Here is a 17,137-nt window from a genome sequence, read left to right on the forward strand (position 1 = left end):
TTAGCTATCCAGAAGGCTGAGATCTGAGGATCAGGATGTGAAGCAGCTCAGGCAGGAAAGTCTGTGAGACTTACTCAAAAAGCACTAAAAGGTCAATAATGAAGCAGTGGCTTAAGGGGTAGCATGCCAGCCTTGAACCAAAAGCTAAGGCACTACACCTAGGCCCTGAGATCCAGCTCAACTACTGGCATGTGCACACACACACACACACACACACACACACAAAGTGGTTTTTCTTTCTTTCTTTTTTTGTGGGTCATGGGGCTTGTACTCGGCCTGGGCGCTGTCCCTGAGCTCTTCAACTCAAGGCTACCACCCTACCCTTGAGCCAAGCCCAACAACTTCCCATTTTCTAGAAGTTAATTGGAGTTAAGAATCTCAGGTCCATTTGTGCCCGAGGTTGGCTTTGAACCTTGATCCTCAGATCTCAGCCTCCAGAGTAGCTAGGATTACTTTGGCCCGCCTGGCCAAAGTAGCTGATTTTACCTTTTTCTCAGATAAGGAAAAGACGTCATAAGGCAGAAAAATAAAATCTGTTGGCCTCAAGGCCATCCTTGGGGAGGAAGTAGATGTGAACCCTAGTTGACTCCAAAGCCATATTCCCCCTAAAATCATTACACACACACACACACACACACACACACACACACACACACACTAACACCAGAAAGGATCAGTCACAACTTGACCCATGAGGTCAAGTATAAAGAAAGTCCGTTGGGGTCATCACCCACTCCCCTATGCCCCAGGAATGCCTCCAAGTAGGAGAGTCTGGGAGAGGCCCCTAGCTGGAGGGTGTTGGGGTGTGTGCATGCCTGTGTGCCCCAGGAAAAGAAACAAAACAGGCTGATAAGGTCTCTGGTTTCCAGAGCAAAGCACCAATTAAACACAAAGCAGATGTGAGCAAATAAAGCTGTGGCGTCCAGAGAGAAAATCAATACTAGATTATATGTTCTACCCCAATCATATACCAATTAATACAAATTGGGTGGGGCTGGGTCAGATAAGTCCAGCAGCCAGAATGCAGAGCTCACTGGGCCTGGCTGTCCGTAGACCTCAGCTGGCCTCACAGTGCAGGGCTCACACCCTGCCTTCCCAGGAGCGACTCATGCCTGAAGTCTCAGGAGAATCCTCACATGAGTAGGGAGGCTGGGAACACAGATGAAAACCTCCCCTTCCATTCAGTTCTGTGAACTGAGCGCACAGAAAGAAGTCAAGCAAGTGGAAGAAACGTGGAGAGGTCAAGTGTAAAAAAAAAGACTTCGAGTCATTGTGCATTAAGTACCAGTGGAGGGATCAGGGAGAAGCCACAAGCTGGAGGGGTGCAGTTCAGACCTTGAAGACAAGGCTGTTGAATAGTTAATTTGCTACAGGGTGAGGCAGAGGGAGGAGAATATGGGGCTTACTTTTAGCGAGTGATAGAAAAACCAGGAGAAAACGTTCACACCTATAATCCTAGCTACTCAGTAGGCTGAGATCTGGGGAATCACAGTTCAAAGTCAGCCTGGGCAGGAAAGGCCATGAGACTCTTATCTCCAATAAACTACTCAGAAAAAGCTGGAAGTGACATTGTGACTCCAGTGATAAAGCCCTAGCCTTGAGCACAAATAGGCTCAGGGACAGTGCCCAGGTCTTGAGTTCAAGCCCCAGGACAGCCCCTTCCCACCTTCCCCAAAAGAAGAGAAATTAGAAAACGAATTTCTGCTCTTAAGAAGAAATCATGAAACCTCTGAATAGTCTATGCTTTATGTAAGACAGAAAGTACAGCTGGGTAACTAATGAATCATTGGCAAAAAGAGTAGCAAAAGACAAGTGTGTAATGCAGGGAGGGTGGTGGTGGCAGTAGTGTTTGCCTGCCCAGAACATTCCACGGAAGGCCCTTAGGCCAATGGAAGGGTGACAAGACTCCTAGCTGCCTGCCACACAGCGTACCAAGTTCAGCTGGCCACTACCCCAGGGGAGGTGGCTTTGGACATGTTGAATAAATCAAAAGTGCTGACAGCCATGGGAGAGAGAGTGAGCTGGGGGGCTGGGCCTGGCCACAGGCCAGTCCCTGACATGAAAGTTCTGCCCTTGCAGGGTCAAAACACATGCTGAGCAAGTGTTCCCTTCCACACAAAACCACATCCAACACCCACCACAGCGGAAAGGAGACCCAGCGCAGCTCCACAACCCCACACAAGTACAAGAAAGCAAGCCGGTGGCAAATGGGTGCTGAAAGACCTCTGTTTCTGTTATTCCTGCAGATAGTCCCCTAGCCAGCATTCCTTCTGTACCCCAAATGTTCCCTCAGTTGGGAACCCCTTCTAAGTGGGAGTTCTACACTGAGGACTGTTGCATGCTAAAGAAAAACAAAATTTGCTAGCCGAATATTTTTTAGACATTTTGCAAGATGCACGGCCTCTCTGACAATTTTTAATGTACTAACTGCCTGGTCCAGTGAGCTGATTAATTGGTGCTGTAGAGATCAATAAAAAACAGAAAATTAAAACAATTTTAAAGTGATTAAGTAGTTTAACACCTGTCTCCCGTCACGTCAGCGCAGGAAGAAAAATAAAGCAGGTGTCGAAGGGGCCTCCCGAAGCAAGAGAAACCAGCGCCTGCCGGGGAGAGATGACAAATCACAGCCGGGAATCAATCTGGGAACCGGAGCCCTGCCTAGGCTTCAGGAATGGGGACAGCAGAGCTCTGGTCCCGCTCTGCTGCTCACCTGGGTTTTCAAGCTCCTTACGGAGGCAAATGCTTGTGCTGCTCTGAAGCCAGGCAGGATAGGGTTCAAGGAGCCTGAGGATCTCTCTGATCTGATCCTGTGTGGAATCAGATGGGAAGACTGAGCACACCCCTGCATTCTGAGCTGCAAAAGCCTCAAACACTCTAGATGCATTTCCTGGCCATGTGATCAAAGGCAAGAACAATTGCCATTGTCCCAAGAATCACCAGACCTTCCTTCCTGGAAGCTTCATTTCTTCTCCCTTCCTGCCAAGGGAAAGAGTCCCCCCCCCCCACCTGCCACCCAACCTCCAAATTATATTGACTGCCTTCTCCTGCATCAATAGGTATGATACCCACACCCCCTTGTCACACCTTTGTGCCAATTTCATCCCCCTCCCCCAATCCTCCACTAGCAGCTAGCAGGGTAGTCTCTAAGCAATTTGTTCCTTTCCTCATTTGATGCATCTCAATTCACAAGTCAACTCAGAGCACAAGAGATTCAGATTCTTCTCCAGCTTTTCCATCAAAATCCTCCTACCCAAGAGCACAGTGAACTTGCGCAGGGGAAACAAGGAGAGAAGAATCAACAAAGGCTAGAGATGGGGCCTCAAATGAAACATGGAAGTTTCTTCTTGATGTTGAAAATGGATTGAGGCAGGATTGGTGGTGCATGCCTACTAGTTAGGAAACCAAAGCAGGAGGGCCAGGAGCTCAAAAACCAGCCTAGGCTACAGACCCAAGGACCACCAGAGAGAGGCTAGGCTCCTCTATCAACCTTCTGCACCCTGGGCCCAAGTAGCTAGAGTAGCTTTTGCAGAGTAGCACTGTGTAAATACTCACCTCTGTGGCATTTCCTGGCCCTCAGCTGGACTCACGAATATCCCCCCTTTCAAAGCCACACAAAGGGGATTTTTCCTTCCCCATAACATCTTTTTAGGCTCTGTATGCAGTAGCTCGGCAGCTTTCTGTAAGTCTATCTACAGTCAGGTTTTAATGAAAATGTGTCAAGCTTCACACCAACTCTTTTGCCAATGGTAAGCTCACGAAGACTTTCAATCTCTGCTACTGGCTTGCTCTCAACAACAAATTCTCTCTCTCTCTTTCTCTCTCTGCATATCCTGCCCAAGATGTGGTTTTGGTGATTAGGCCAGAAAGGCAGCTAAAATGTCCGACAGTCCAACATCTCTGATTGCTTTTGTTTCTTTCTTGTGGGTGATCGGGCTTGCACTTGGCCTGGATGCTGTCCCTGAGCTCTTCAGCTCAAGGATACCACCCTACCCCTGGGCCTGGGTGCTGTCCCTGAGCTCTTCAGCTCCAGGCTACTACCCTACCCCTCGAGCCAAGCCCCACTTCCCATTTTCTAGAGGTTAATTGGAGATAAGAGTCTCAGGTCTTTTTGTGCCCGGGCTGGCTTTGAACCTTGATTCACAGATCTCAGCCTCCTGAGTAGCTAGGATTACAGGTGTGAGCCACCACCTGTGGCAACATCTCTGATTTCTAATGGAAGATGGCTCCAGTCCTATGACACCTGCACAGGTGCCTTGGAGCCAGCCCAGAAAATAGCCCGGAAACCTCATCACTCTCAGAAGCAAAGTTCTTGACTCAGCGGAGGTGGCCTCAGCCTGCGGCAGCTCCCTATACAATAAGCCCCACACTGACGAAGATAAAGTTTCCCTGGGCCCAAGTTCCAAACTTGGCTGTTTTGTTTCTGTTAAAATGCAATTGTTTTTCTCTGGAGTGCGCGGTGACTGCTCGGCGTCAGGAAGATGTATGAAAACCTCCACTTCAATTCAGCATCCCTTTTCTCCCAGACAAACACGGTCGGATTTTAATAAATCAAACAGCCACACTGTTTAATAAAAATTTATTGACTTACAAGTGATTATTTATCAAAAGACCATTAATAGCAGGTAGTGAAATGATGTGTTACTGGGTGGTGCTGGGAGACTAATAGGAAATCAATGCAGCCGGCCGGCCGGAATGCATATGAGAAACCCACCCCCCAACAGCGAGCTAAATTTCACCAGCAAAATACACCAGACACTACCCCTGGTGCAATGAAAAGTTCCCCCTTTTTATTTATCGTTTACAAATGAAATGATCAATACTTTTAATCTAGAGCAAAATTTATTAACTTTCCCATCGGAGAGAGACATATTGACTAGGGGAGAGGGGTGTGAGTGCAACGGAAGACGGATGGCTGGATGGTCGGCTCTTAACCTGTCCAAGAGTCAGTGTGCATGTGCTGCCTTCCCGCCCCGACAACCCAGGCTGCACAGGATGGGTGTATCTGAAGAGTCTGGCCACCCAACATGCATAGCAGGTGATGTGCCTTCCCACAGGCATCTTGCACAAACTGGGGAGCAGATCCTGACACTGGCCAATTCTAGGAAGCAGCAGGGTTCATAGATCTGGTTTCTATACAATATTTAGGGTCTGTACCCACCAATGGTTCTGTCACAAAGACCTGAGAGGTCCCTTGTCACTGGCCCGTTCACTGTCCCTCCACATCAAGCCTTTGTCTGGGAGGGGCGTAGAGGGAGTAGGGCCTGCTACAAGAAATTATGTCCCCAGGATAGTTCTCTGTCACACTGCCTCTGGAAACTACTCTTTCAAGTTTGCTCATTTAGCTCTGGTTATAGAGCCATCTACTGAGCTTCCCGTCAGTTGTGCTTGACTGATACTTTGGAAACTTTTCTCTAGCTGCAAAAGGCTCACGTTTCCATGAAAAATTGGTCTTTAATTCACATCTTAAGTAGCTCAACTCAAGAAGTGTGGGTCTGGCTCACATCACCTACACTTTTTGAGGTCAGTTCCACACATGGGGACCCCTGCAGAGAAAAAAAAGGCCTGCATCATTAGCCTGGTTTGGGGGGAACAAATGGCTCCAAATGCTTTATTTTAAAACCAAAGCCAATTTGAGTGAAAAGCTCAAAATTTAGTTATCAATTGGACACCAGGTGCTCACACCTGTAATCCTATTCAGGAGAAGAGATCTGGAGGACTGAGCTTGAAGCCAGCTTGGACAAAGTCTCCACCTTAGGCTCACACCTGTAATCCTAGCTACTCAGGAGACTGAGATCTGAGGATCAAAGCCAGCCGGGTCACTAAAGGTCCATGAGACTCATCTCCAATTAACCACCTTAAAACTGGAAGTGGCACTGTGGCTCAAGGGGTAGGGTAGCCTTTAGCTGAAAAGCTCAGGGACAGTGCCCAGGCCCAGAGTTCAAGCTCCAGGACAAAAAAAAAAAAAAGAGTCCACCTTACAAAACAGCCAGCAAAAGCTGGGTGGCTCAAGAGCACCAGCTGAGCAAGCAAGCAAGCAAGCAGAGCAAGTGATGCATGAGGCCCTGAGTTCAAACCGTGGCATTGGGGGCAAACATTACATTGCAGAGGTAGAAGGCCTTAGAAGTCACAACCCAAGTCCTTGGTTATGTCTCAAGAAACACAGATATAAAGAAAACAGCAATGAAGCAGCAAGTGTGGAAGGAAGCAGGCTGAATCTGGCCACTGCCCCAGTCAATCAGGGAAGGGGTCTGAGAGCAGTTTAGAGAATGTTGTGAGATTTTTTCTACAGACCCAACTCCGTAATCTCAAATCAATATTCAAACTCCAGGACAACCTAGGCCCACAGGATCCCGTTAAAGACGATGGGCAGGGGACTGGGAATGTGGCTTGGTTGTAGAGTGCTTGTCTAGCATGCATGATGCCCTGGGTTCCATTCCTCAGTACCACATAAATAGGAAAAAGCCAGAAGTAGAGCTGTGGCTCAAGTGGTAAAAGTGCTAGCCTTGAGCAAATAAAGCTAAGGGACAGTGCCCAGGCTCTGAATTCAAGCCTCAGGACTGGCCGAAACAAAACAAAAAACAAACAAAAAAAACCCTCAAAGGGATGGGAAGTAGGCGGACCTAAATTGCCTTAACTAACACTTGACGGTACAGATTTCATTTTCATGGGTATAATTCACATTCCTCTTATCGCTTCCCTATTACCGGTAACAGGTGTGTGGAATATGAGACTAGCAAAACCAAAACAAAATCCCCTAGGCACATCATGAAATAAATAAAAGCAACTACTTCGTGAGAAATCTCACAAGAACTTGACTTAGAAAACCAATTTGTAAATAGCATTCCAACTGGCTCTGACATTATACACACCAGCCCCTTTACAAGCTGAAAACCTTTTATTCTCAAACATCCCATAAAACAGTTCATAAGAGGCATTTTTAGTCATAACAGTGTTTTTATTTGAGAGAAAAGAGCTTTTCAGGGGATAGCAACAGGACAGGTTAAAGAAACAGGCAATTATGTGGGGAGGTGAGGGAAGGTGGCAGGGATACCACCAAACAGAACAGGGGCCTTGAATGACAGTTCGAAGCCTCAAGAGCAGGCTTCCCTCACAGCACAAGCCAAGTCCAAGGTGACACTTACCGCAGCCGGTACAAAATCCTGAGAGGTGTCCTGGTCTTTCCATAATGGCATGAAGGAACGAGGAAGAAGAGAGGGAGGGAGGGACAGATGGATGGGGTGGTTGAGGCAAACCTCCCTCTCTCCCAGAACACTGAAAAGTGAGCCGATCTCTCAAGGAAGGCTGGCTCTGGATCTGCCTTTGAAGTGGCTGTGTGGAACTCAAGGTAAGCCAATACCCTTGTCTGCCTGGCCTGGCTCCTCACCCATCCTCAGGACCTCTGTCCCACTCTTACACTACACTGCCCCAACTCAGCCCCCAGCTCCTCCGCCTCAACCAACCAAGGCTTTGCATACACCTCCAATCCCATGGCTCCATCTGTGGAAAAACCAGTCTATTCTGGAAACCGTAAACTAACCAGAGATGTGCAAATGCTGGGTATAAGCAGTTTACCCTCATTCTGCATATCAGGTGCAGACCCTGCCACCCCAGGGTTCTTAGTATGTTCAAGTACAAGAACTAAACTTGACAGGGAATACCTTTCTTCGGGGCTACCTTCGAGGGGCAGAGAGTAAAGGGAAAGTCCCTCAATTCATTCACCATCCAGTCTTTATTTACTCACGAAACATGCCCAAAGCCCTGTGCACAGCTTTGAGCTGACTGTCTTGCCACGTTCCATGAACCTGGACCTGTGACATGACACATCACATATGTTCTTCACTCATGGCAGCACTTGTGTCCCCACACAACCCTGTGAGGTAGATGTCACCACCATCCCTTCCCCTGCTGACCCATGACACGCACGGGGAAGACGAGGCACACATTAAACAAAGTGCAAGTCTCATGGGAAATGCAGGCTCAGCCTGGAATTGAACACAGATTGATGGCTCTTGTCACAGACTGGTCAAGGGGGCACTGGCCTCTATCCAGCCCGTGACACCCCTTCTTAAGCAGGGGATCCAGAATTTACAAACTTCATCTGGCCCAGTGCTCCTGCAAGCAAGTCTTCTTTCTTTTCACGGGGTCTGCAGAAGTCTGGGGCAAGCCCGGCAGCGCACCTCTCCTCAGGAGCCACGCGCAGGCCTCCCTTAGTAAGTCCCTGGTACACAGGAAACCACAGGACCGAATCCCAACACCCTACCAAGGCTGAGGCCGGGCCTCCCAACCACTCAGCCCAAGACGAGCGCAGGTGGAGAGCTGACTTTAATGGCACTCCTCCAGCGGGCTTATCGTAAGGGAAGAAGGCGGCATCTCGTCCTGGCCGGAGCACCGGCAGCTCCACAGCACGTGAGCCCAGGTAGCCGTGTGTGGCTCTGAAGAAGCTGGAGTCCTGGGATCCGAGTGGAAGGGTGCAGCAGCAGGGCTCGGCGGTGGCGGCGGCGGCGGTAGTGGTGGTAGAGTGGGAGCAGCATCTTCCGCTGGCTCACTGTCAGGGCTGGGAGGCCATGCTCCGGCCAGCACGGCGTGCAGACTCAGGAACGGCTCCTGTCCTCATGGTTTCCAACAATCATTTTGCTGTACAGCTTCTGCTGCTCCTCTTTGAATGTGTCCTTCACCTTCTCCCTCTTCAGCCCGCCATCCCTAGGAGAGAAAGGCCCGTGTCACAGCAGAAAGGCTCTCTGGCCAGCCCCATCCCGGAGATACACCAAACAGCTGGGAGCCAGCAAGGCCAGCAGGAAACACAGGACGCCAAGCCTCTCATCAAGAGGACTGCATAACCACTCCAGCTCCTGGGAACTCGAGGGAGGGTACAGTTCACGATGAACACACATTCTAACAACACACCCTGTGCAGGGAGCTTGACATTTTTGTGACTAACATTCATCTCTGGGTTACACTGCAGAGGACAATAAGGCACTCACTGCAGTGTCCCCAGAAGGAAAAGAGTGCTTTAGAAAGTACTGAGATTCAAAGCATCCATAAATTCCTTTATAGAATGTTACCTATAAAATTCACTCCTGGCCGGGAGCTTGGCCTAGCGGTAGAGTGCTAGCATGCACGAAGATCCAGGTTCAATTCCTCAGTAAAGCGGTAGAGCTCTAGCCTTGAGAAAGTCCAAAGGACAGTGCCCAGGCCCTGAATTTAAGCCCCAGGACTGGGGGGAAAAGTTCTGGGATGAAGCCTACAGTGTTACGTGTAACAGGCAAGTGCCATAAGTGGCTCACCCAGCCCTAGGGAAATGTAAGTTCTTACCTCGTCTACACTCTATAGACAGTACTGTAAGCCAGCCACCCCTCAGACTGCTTGCTCTCAGGGTGATGGCCTTACCAATCCACACCTCTGCATACCTCTAACTACTCTAGACCTGCATCTCCTCCTTCCCAGTCCCATTCCCACCCACACCCCAACTCCCTGCTCTATTCTAAAATGCATGGCTGACAGCAATGCTTGGTGACAAGGGAACATGGAGGTACAGATAAATTTCCTAACTCAAAAAGCCGGTCAGCTTGTGTTCCAAATCCGGCTCCAGAGCTTACTTGGTGACATTAGAGAAAGTAACTTGACCACTTTTAAGTAAGTGCCAGTGGAAATAGTGGCCTCTCACTGTGGGGCCACCCCAGTGTAGTGTAGAGGCTACCTTTTGTTTTCTTATGCCAACCTCGTCAAATCCCATCTGCAGCTGACTCTTACATTTATTTAAAAAAAAAAAATGTTTCTGGACAGGCACGGTGGCTCATGCCTGTAATCCTTGTGACTCAGGAGGCCGAGAACTGAACATCTCGGTTCAAAGCCAGCCCGGGCATTAAAGATGTGAGACTCTTATCTCCAATTAACCACTAGAAAACTGAAAGTGGTGCTGTAGCTCAAGGGTAGGGTAGAAGCTTTGAGCTGAAGAGCTCAGGGACAACACCCAGGCCCAGGGGTAGGGTGGTAGTCTTGAGCTCAAGAGTTCAGGGACAGTGCCCAGTTCAAGCCTCATGACAGACCAAAAAAAAAAAAAAAAAAGTTTCTGCACTACTGGGGACTGAACCGAGGACTTAACTACCACTTTTTGGTTTTGTCTGAGCTGGCCTCTAGTTGATAATACTCCACTTCTTGAGCAGCTGAGTAGTTGTGCACCAGCACTCACAACATTGATCCTTGTCTCAAAAGCTAACATTTCCACAGTGTGGCAAAGTTTATCTGAAGCAGCATATGTCTCGATGGCTCTCCAGATGTGGAGCATAAGTACCTCACACGCTGGGTTGAGCGTAGTAAACTCCAGCCTAAAGGCCATATCCAGCCTCCCATCTATTACAACTACGTTAATTCATTTTCTGGATATACCAGAATGGCAGAAGGGGTTGCAATAGACATAATATGGCCCATAAAGTCTAAAACATTTACTAACTTTACAAAAAAAGTGTGTCAACGTCTTCTCTAGTAGGTAACAAGCAAAATGCAATAAATGAAATGTCTTTCTAAGGATAGTCTAAACGCACAGAGATCAGAGAAAGCTCCATATTCCTAGGAGACTGCCACACCAGCCACGGGTCATCCCCCTCTAGAGATGGTAACCACATGTGTCCCCTGGTAGATTGGACAAATCCCAAGAAAGCAGTCAGCTCTGTTCCCAGTGCCTGGCTCCATGTTCTGGAAGGAAAGGCAGGCCAAGGCAATTCTGTGGAGAAACCAGGGAAAAGGATTCTGGCCCCTCCTCCCTCTCCAGGACAGGTGTGGGGTTTTACCACCACATCAGCAGGGAGAAGCCCTTGAAAGGAAACTGGGCACCTGCTTGGGTATGTTTGGGTCTTGACTCACTCAGCTAACTGCTGCTTTTACTTACCACAGCAGGTCCACCAATCCTCCCTGCCTGGCAATGGCAGACTTCACCCTGTTAGCAAACTGCACAGCGTCTTCATCTTTCTGTAACAAAGAACAAATCAGACCTCAGGGCCAGACTCATGGTGACAGACGTGGTGTGGAGAGGGCCGTGGGGCTGGCGGCTCCTACCTCTCTGGTCATGGGAGGCAGGTACCAAACGCTGCAGACAATGGCCCAACTGGTCATCATTCTCAGCAGGTAGGTCACCATCCCATACTTGCTGCTGTTCCAGAATGCGTCACCAAACTGAGGGTCATACTGGAAACACAGGAAGGAGGAAGGTCAGATGTGGGCGTCTGACCACTGAACGGACTCACCAGGCAGCCCTGGCAGAGTGCTGCTCCCACGAGAACAGTAAGAAGGCAGCTCTGCTCATGGCAGTTCCGCTCTGGAGCTACACTCCGGCTCTGTCCTCAGCTCTGTACTGACTACCATCCTCCATCAGCAATTTGCTTCATTCTCACTCACAGACACACGCAGACTTATTAAATTTTCCAGATACTCCCAAACCAGAGAACAGGATAATCTACTCCCATACACCACCCATTTCCCAAATCCAACTACTGCCAACATTTCACCACCTCCACCTGCCCCCTCTTATTAACTACCCCCAACATCATGGCATTCCCTTAGAAACATGAGTAATGTACACCCAAATTAAGTATCTTCTTGTATAAGTGCCAGCTTTTTTATATCTTTCCCCATGCCCCAGACTGAAAAACCAATAAGAGAGCTTATGATATGCTTTTATTACTTAAATGCAATTACAAATGCAATTTATGTATTTATAATTTAACAACATGAATGATCTGTTTGGGCAAGAAGAATTCAGCTGTGCCCACTAGTGAATGGTTATCTACTGACGATTGTCTCACAAGATTGTAACTGAGTACTGGACTTCCCACTGAGAAGCAGGCATGTGGAGGTAAAAGCTCTCTTCAATGGCATCTTTGGGAAAATATAGCTGTAGTTACAAACCTTCCTCTGACCAAACAGCAATCCCAAGAGGAAAGGGAAATTCTGGTTTAAGATGAGCTGAAGGAGAAAGTTACAAAAGAAGTAACAGGAAGCACTGGGCATTGAGGATGCATGAAGCACGGAGTAGAAGGGCTGTGATAAACAGGGGGAAGACTCTGCTGAGGGATAACAGTGCAAGACTAGGGAATGAAGAGAGGAGAAATAAAAGAAGATAAAACTTCAATTTGTTCTCCTGGGCCAACATGCCTCCTTTTTCCTGGGAGGACCACCTGCAGAGTGGGCCTTGGGCTGCAGGGGCTTGGCTTCTGGGCCTGGGCACTGTCCCTGAGCTCTTCAGCTCAAGGCTACTGCCCTACCCCTTTGAACCTCAGCGTCACTTCCAGTTTTCTAGTGGTTAATTGGAGATAAGAGTCTCTTGTTCTTTAGGTTCTTTAGTGCTTGGGCTGGCTTTGAACCTCTATCCTCAGATCTCAGCCTCCTGCGTAGCCAGGATTACAGGCGTGAGCCACCACACCCAGCGGTATGATCTTTTTTTAGGCCTTTTCAGCCTTAGTTTTTGAATAAAATCAAGTATGTTAAGATTATATACCTAACTACAAAAAATATTAACTAACAGAAACTAAGAAATTTAGATATAACTGTAGAAGGCTAATGAGTTCACTAAAGGAAAGCTAAGGGAGAATTTCAATGAATTAGCTAAGTGCAGAACTATAAGAAAATGCTGTTAGCCAGGCATGGTGAGTAGCATGCACCTTGATTAGAGCTCAATTTCTTTTCTACTCTGAGGTGACACTACACAAACAAGGCAAAAGCTCAAAGTACAATAGAACCTCAAAAGTGACTTAACTTCCATGGAGATGTGATGAGCCTTGACACTGTTCAGGTTATCCACTTTATTCTACAGATCGAATGAAAATTCATACAAAGTTTACATGTATTTGCTCTGCAGAGGAGCCCATGTTCCAACAACAATGGGTAAGAACTGTTCTCTAGAGCAATAAACTTCCAGTAGGCTCTTGATTACCACTAGCCAAGGACATGTTAAAATGTCCACTCAGCAACTCTGGCATGGAACCCAGCACCTGCATTTTAACCATCCGCCAGAGGCAGCTCACAGGTGCAGCTGATGTGTAAGGATGACTGAAGTGAAGACAACCACACTAGCAGCTCCCCAAGGCCTGGCTCCCAGTGTGTTAGGAGAGAGACCATTCCCTGACTCATCATTCTCCACTAATTTGTTCAGTTCATCTAAGGCATCCTGCAATCATTCTCGTGCCGGCCTCTCCTGGTGCCCTCTCAGCAGTAAGCAACTCACAGGAGCTGGTCAAGAATCAATGCTCCATAGACCTTGCTCACTGCTGATTCTACTGAGATTTCAGCCCAGGTACTCAGACCATACTGACAACAGCCTTTTTTGGCAAGAGTAATGAGGTGAGGTCTAGATTTTCTTAAAAAAAGTTCTTACTATTTTTAAAATTCAAATCCAGGGCCTAATGCATGGTAGATAAGCACTCTGCCATGAAGCCACATTCTCAACCCCAGATCTGGATTCTATAAGAAAAAATGTGGACCCACTGTGACACTCAAAGAATGGGAAGGAAAGAAGAGAAAAAGGTGTGAAGCTGACTGTCCAGGGAGCTTGAAGGGACAAGTTTGCGAAGAGCTGCGCAGAGTGGAGAAGCTGCTTGTGACATGAGATGCTGCTGCAATCCAAGCAGCAGTGTTATTGCACTGTGGCATTAATGGGGCCTGCCAGTCCTTCCCTCCACTTAAACTAGTCTGCTGCCCCCTCTTCCCAAGTGGAGTGCTCCAGTGAGCCAGCTCTATGAGGAGTGAGGCAGCAAGTGAGAGGGGAAAACACAGAGCTGATGAGAGGCCTGCCATTTTTGAAATCTGGTTCCTCCACTAATGCCCAGTTCTTGGGCCTCTTACTGCGCACATTGTCCTCCGTTAGCACGTGGTGACATGGTCAGCCCAGAGGTAACAATGAGCAGCTACGATAGAGAGCATGTGCTCTTGGAGGTCCTGTACCTTGATAGCAACAGGGTAAACGGTGGCTCCGATCTCAAAACTTCCTTTTTTAAACATCATCACTGACGTGTTATTAATACAGGTTCCTAAAATGCAGATAGGAGTAAAACATTTAAGTATAATGTAATTACAGTAATTCCAACTGTCCTCATCCTTGTCATGAACACTTTACAGAACTAGGAAAATCCTCTCCGTGGCTATGTCGGCTTGGGAAGGCTGAGGGACACTGCAAGAAACTCCATGGTCTGCCGCCAATGCCACAGAAGGGAATCCTGAACTGAGAAAGTCCACACTGCTCAACTCAGGCAACGTTCTGAACTTTGTCCAGTTTTCAGTCTCACTCACAGTCTGAATGGGACCTAATATTACCCAGTGCAAACATCGGGATCACAATCTTAACTGGTCTCCCACCCCAAAGCCCTTCATGGTCATCACCCCTTCTTACCTTCTGGGAAGATAAGGATAGGCAACTTGCTCTTATCTTGCACATGTTCAGTCAGCCTTTAGAACAAAATAAAAGCTCAGATGATCCTCTGCCCTCTGTTATCAAAGTGCATTTATGTTTGACACTAATTAGATGAGCAAACAAAAGGAAGGACTACTTTTAAATTCATACAACTGTTCAGTTCAATACTAAAGTCTGACCCGGAGGACACTGCTGACTTGGTTCTATCTGAAGGAGGCATTTGCCATACCCTCAGTGAACCCTGGCTATCTGACTGCACAGTGGCTACGCTGGATTAAACCTCTTTGGCCCAATGGTGCTTTCATCTCCTCCAACACTGACGATGACATCTGACTGTCACTGTGGTGGTGCTGGGAGATGAGGCCATTAAGAGACTTTTAAGAAGGATCGATAAATGCTTTTCTCAGGACTAGGTTAGTTACCTCAAGCATGGGCAAAGCAAGGAAGCCCCTCATTTTGTCTGTCTACGCACAATCTCTTGCTTGTCTATTAATGTTATGACAAGGCATAAAGGCCATGCCAGATACAGATGTCCAATTTTGGATATTCTTGCTTCCAAAACCATGAAGCAAAACATCTTTTTCTAAGTTTTCTATTCCTACAATGGTTTCTGCTTATTTTGTTCATTTACCTCTTAGCCACCAGATGGCGATCTTTCACTTCAGACCGTTCAAACCAGACATGTGGGCAGGCCTTCACCATGGCTCTCTGAATCACGCCCATGAGGCCCCCATGCACCTGGCCCACCTGGTCCCAGACAAAGGAATGATTAACAGTGTATCCATTCTCACACAATTGTCCCCTGGGCCCACAAAGTAAGTATCCCAGTCCTCACCCTCTAATACTTCACTGCTAACTGTAGGTTTCTCTCAAGACAACGACTACTCAGTCTGCCCAATCCTAAAGTTCTCCTTGTTATGAGTCGTACCAGAGATCTGTAACTAAAAATGTACCTGAGCACTTCAGTGCAAATCATCCTCAACTTCTATCAAGTACCCTTTTCTGGACATTCTCTAATGCTCTCAAGTCCTGCTCTCCCCTAGAATCTTCTACCATCGGATGCCAAATATCCAGACCAATCATTCAGGGCACAACCTCTAGCTACTTTATTCTGCTCACAACAGCTTTTACCCAAGTTCTAGGCATTCCCCAAAGGAATCTAGTTTAGGCCCACATGTGACTCTATGCTCTGTGAAGAGTACAAGTCTCCCAGTGTTGATTCTTCTAAATAAGTCCCATTTCAAGAAAACAACAGAAACAGAACTTGCTTACCATGGCATAATAGCCATCACTGGCCAAAATAATCACATCGATGGGAGATGTATGATTAGCCACACAGATGCCACCATTTCTTGGTCGGTTTTTCCTGAGGGTAAAAACGTATGCAAGCAACAAGAATGAGTGTGGGGGAATTCATTTGGGAAACAACTCTCACCTCACATGTGTCATCACCTGCAGCTGAGTGCAGGTGGGTTCCATTCTCAGCCACTGCATCACTACCAAGTCCCCTCACCTGTCATGGTAGGTGATGATGGCTGTCAAGGCTCGCACGCAGATTCGGTAACACATTAAGTGAACATGTTTACTCAAGAACTCCTTAAACCTGCAACAACACAGTAAGAACTGGAGTATTGCTTGACATGCAGGAAGACGGGACAAGCTGCTGACTAACCCCCAGTCTGCCAAGCACTATTCTAAGCATTGGAACATATAGTAAAGCTCTGTCATGATTCTGATCTTTATAGCCACCCACGAGAAACAAAGAAATGCAATGTAGCCTGATTTCATCTGCCCACATTACAGATGCAGCCCTGCAATTCCCAGCACAGAGGAACCAGAGTCTGTTAGGTTTCTTTGCTGCTTACCTTAAGTTGGACCAGAATCCAGCCTGCCTCCTCACAGCCTGGCAGAACAGAACTGGCTCTACAACTTCCCACTGCACATTCAAAACCAACCCCTCCCTCCCTATATTCCAATTCCATTTTTAGAATTTATTCTCTAATAAGCTTATGAACCTAACACCGTGCTGCTAGGGGGAGCAATCAGTGACAGACAGCTTGACTAGTATGAGCCGGGGCCTTGGCTCTGATCCCCAGCACCAACAAAACAAACAAAAACCCCAAACATGCTATAAATGAAGCATGTTAATATCTGAGTCCTGGACTCCTCCTCTGGGAGGATTTTAAAATGGAAGGATTTATGGGTTGCAGGGCCTAGATAACAGTCACTAATCAAGATCAGGCAGGAAATGAACATTTTTAATGAGCATGCCAATGTGAGCAAAAGGTTTCTATAACCATCTAAGATTCTTGGGTTGGGCACAGAATCAAAACAAGTGGTCTTTTGGTGTGAACCACCATTCTCAGAATGCCACCTCCTCCTCCTCCCTGTAGGAACACTGACACTCTACTCACCTCCCATTTGGCAGTTGTCCCACCACAGTGGTACCCACCACCAGCAGGCTGATCCCCGTGACCGCAAGAGCTATCCTGCAGGAGAAGACAAGAGCACACTGCAGCAGTCCAGGGACAGTGAATGTGGAAACACTCACGCAATCAGGAGTTTTGAATGTGAAACCTGGTACTTCAAAAAAATAAAATTTAAAATAAAGATTTCTACCCATAAATAGGTATTGCTTATTAGAACTAGAGCTCCCTGTGATTCCAAACTAACCCTCACTGATATGCTTCCTTAGCCTCACCAGCTGGAGTGACAGGCCTCCCTAGAGTCAGTTTGGCT

At 47.5% G+C, this 17,137-nt stretch overlaps 1 protein-coding gene across 2 annotated transcripts in view; it reads right to left on the minus strand.

Annotated features, from left to right (window-relative positions):
* Positions 1-6,934: 6,934 nt before the first annotated feature.
* The window catches only part of Gpat4 (glycerol-3-phosphate acyltransferase 4), a 32,041-nt gene continuing 21,838 nt past the window's right edge, over positions 6,935-17,137 (minus strand). For both annotated transcript variants that reach the window (XM_090353874.1, XM_090353875.1), the window contains exons 5-13: positions 16,813-16,887; positions 15,912-16,001; positions 15,671-15,764; positions 15,030-15,145; positions 14,378-14,433; positions 13,933-14,018; positions 11,053-11,181; positions 10,886-10,965; positions 6,935-8,700 (exon numbers count right to left, since the gene is read on the minus strand). In XM_090353874.1, coding sequence (XP_090210000.1) covers positions 8,592-8,700; positions 10,886-10,965; positions 11,053-11,181; positions 13,933-14,018; positions 14,378-14,433; positions 15,030-15,145; positions 15,671-15,764; positions 15,912-16,001; positions 16,813-16,887 — 835 coding nt within the window. In that variant the 3' untranslated portion in view covers positions 6,935-8,591. The remainder of the gene's footprint in view (positions 8,701-10,885; positions 10,966-11,052; positions 11,182-13,932; positions 14,019-14,377; positions 14,434-15,029; positions 15,146-15,670; positions 15,765-15,911; positions 16,002-16,812; positions 16,888-17,137) is intronic.

Source organism: Megascapheus bottae, chromosome 20 (assembly GCF_031878675.1).
Source record: "Megascapheus bottae isolate mThoBot1 chromosome 20, mThoBot2.hap1, whole genome shotgun sequence".
NCBI classification, from domain to species: Eukaryota; Metazoa; Chordata; class Mammalia; order Rodentia; family Geomyidae; genus Megascapheus; species Megascapheus bottae.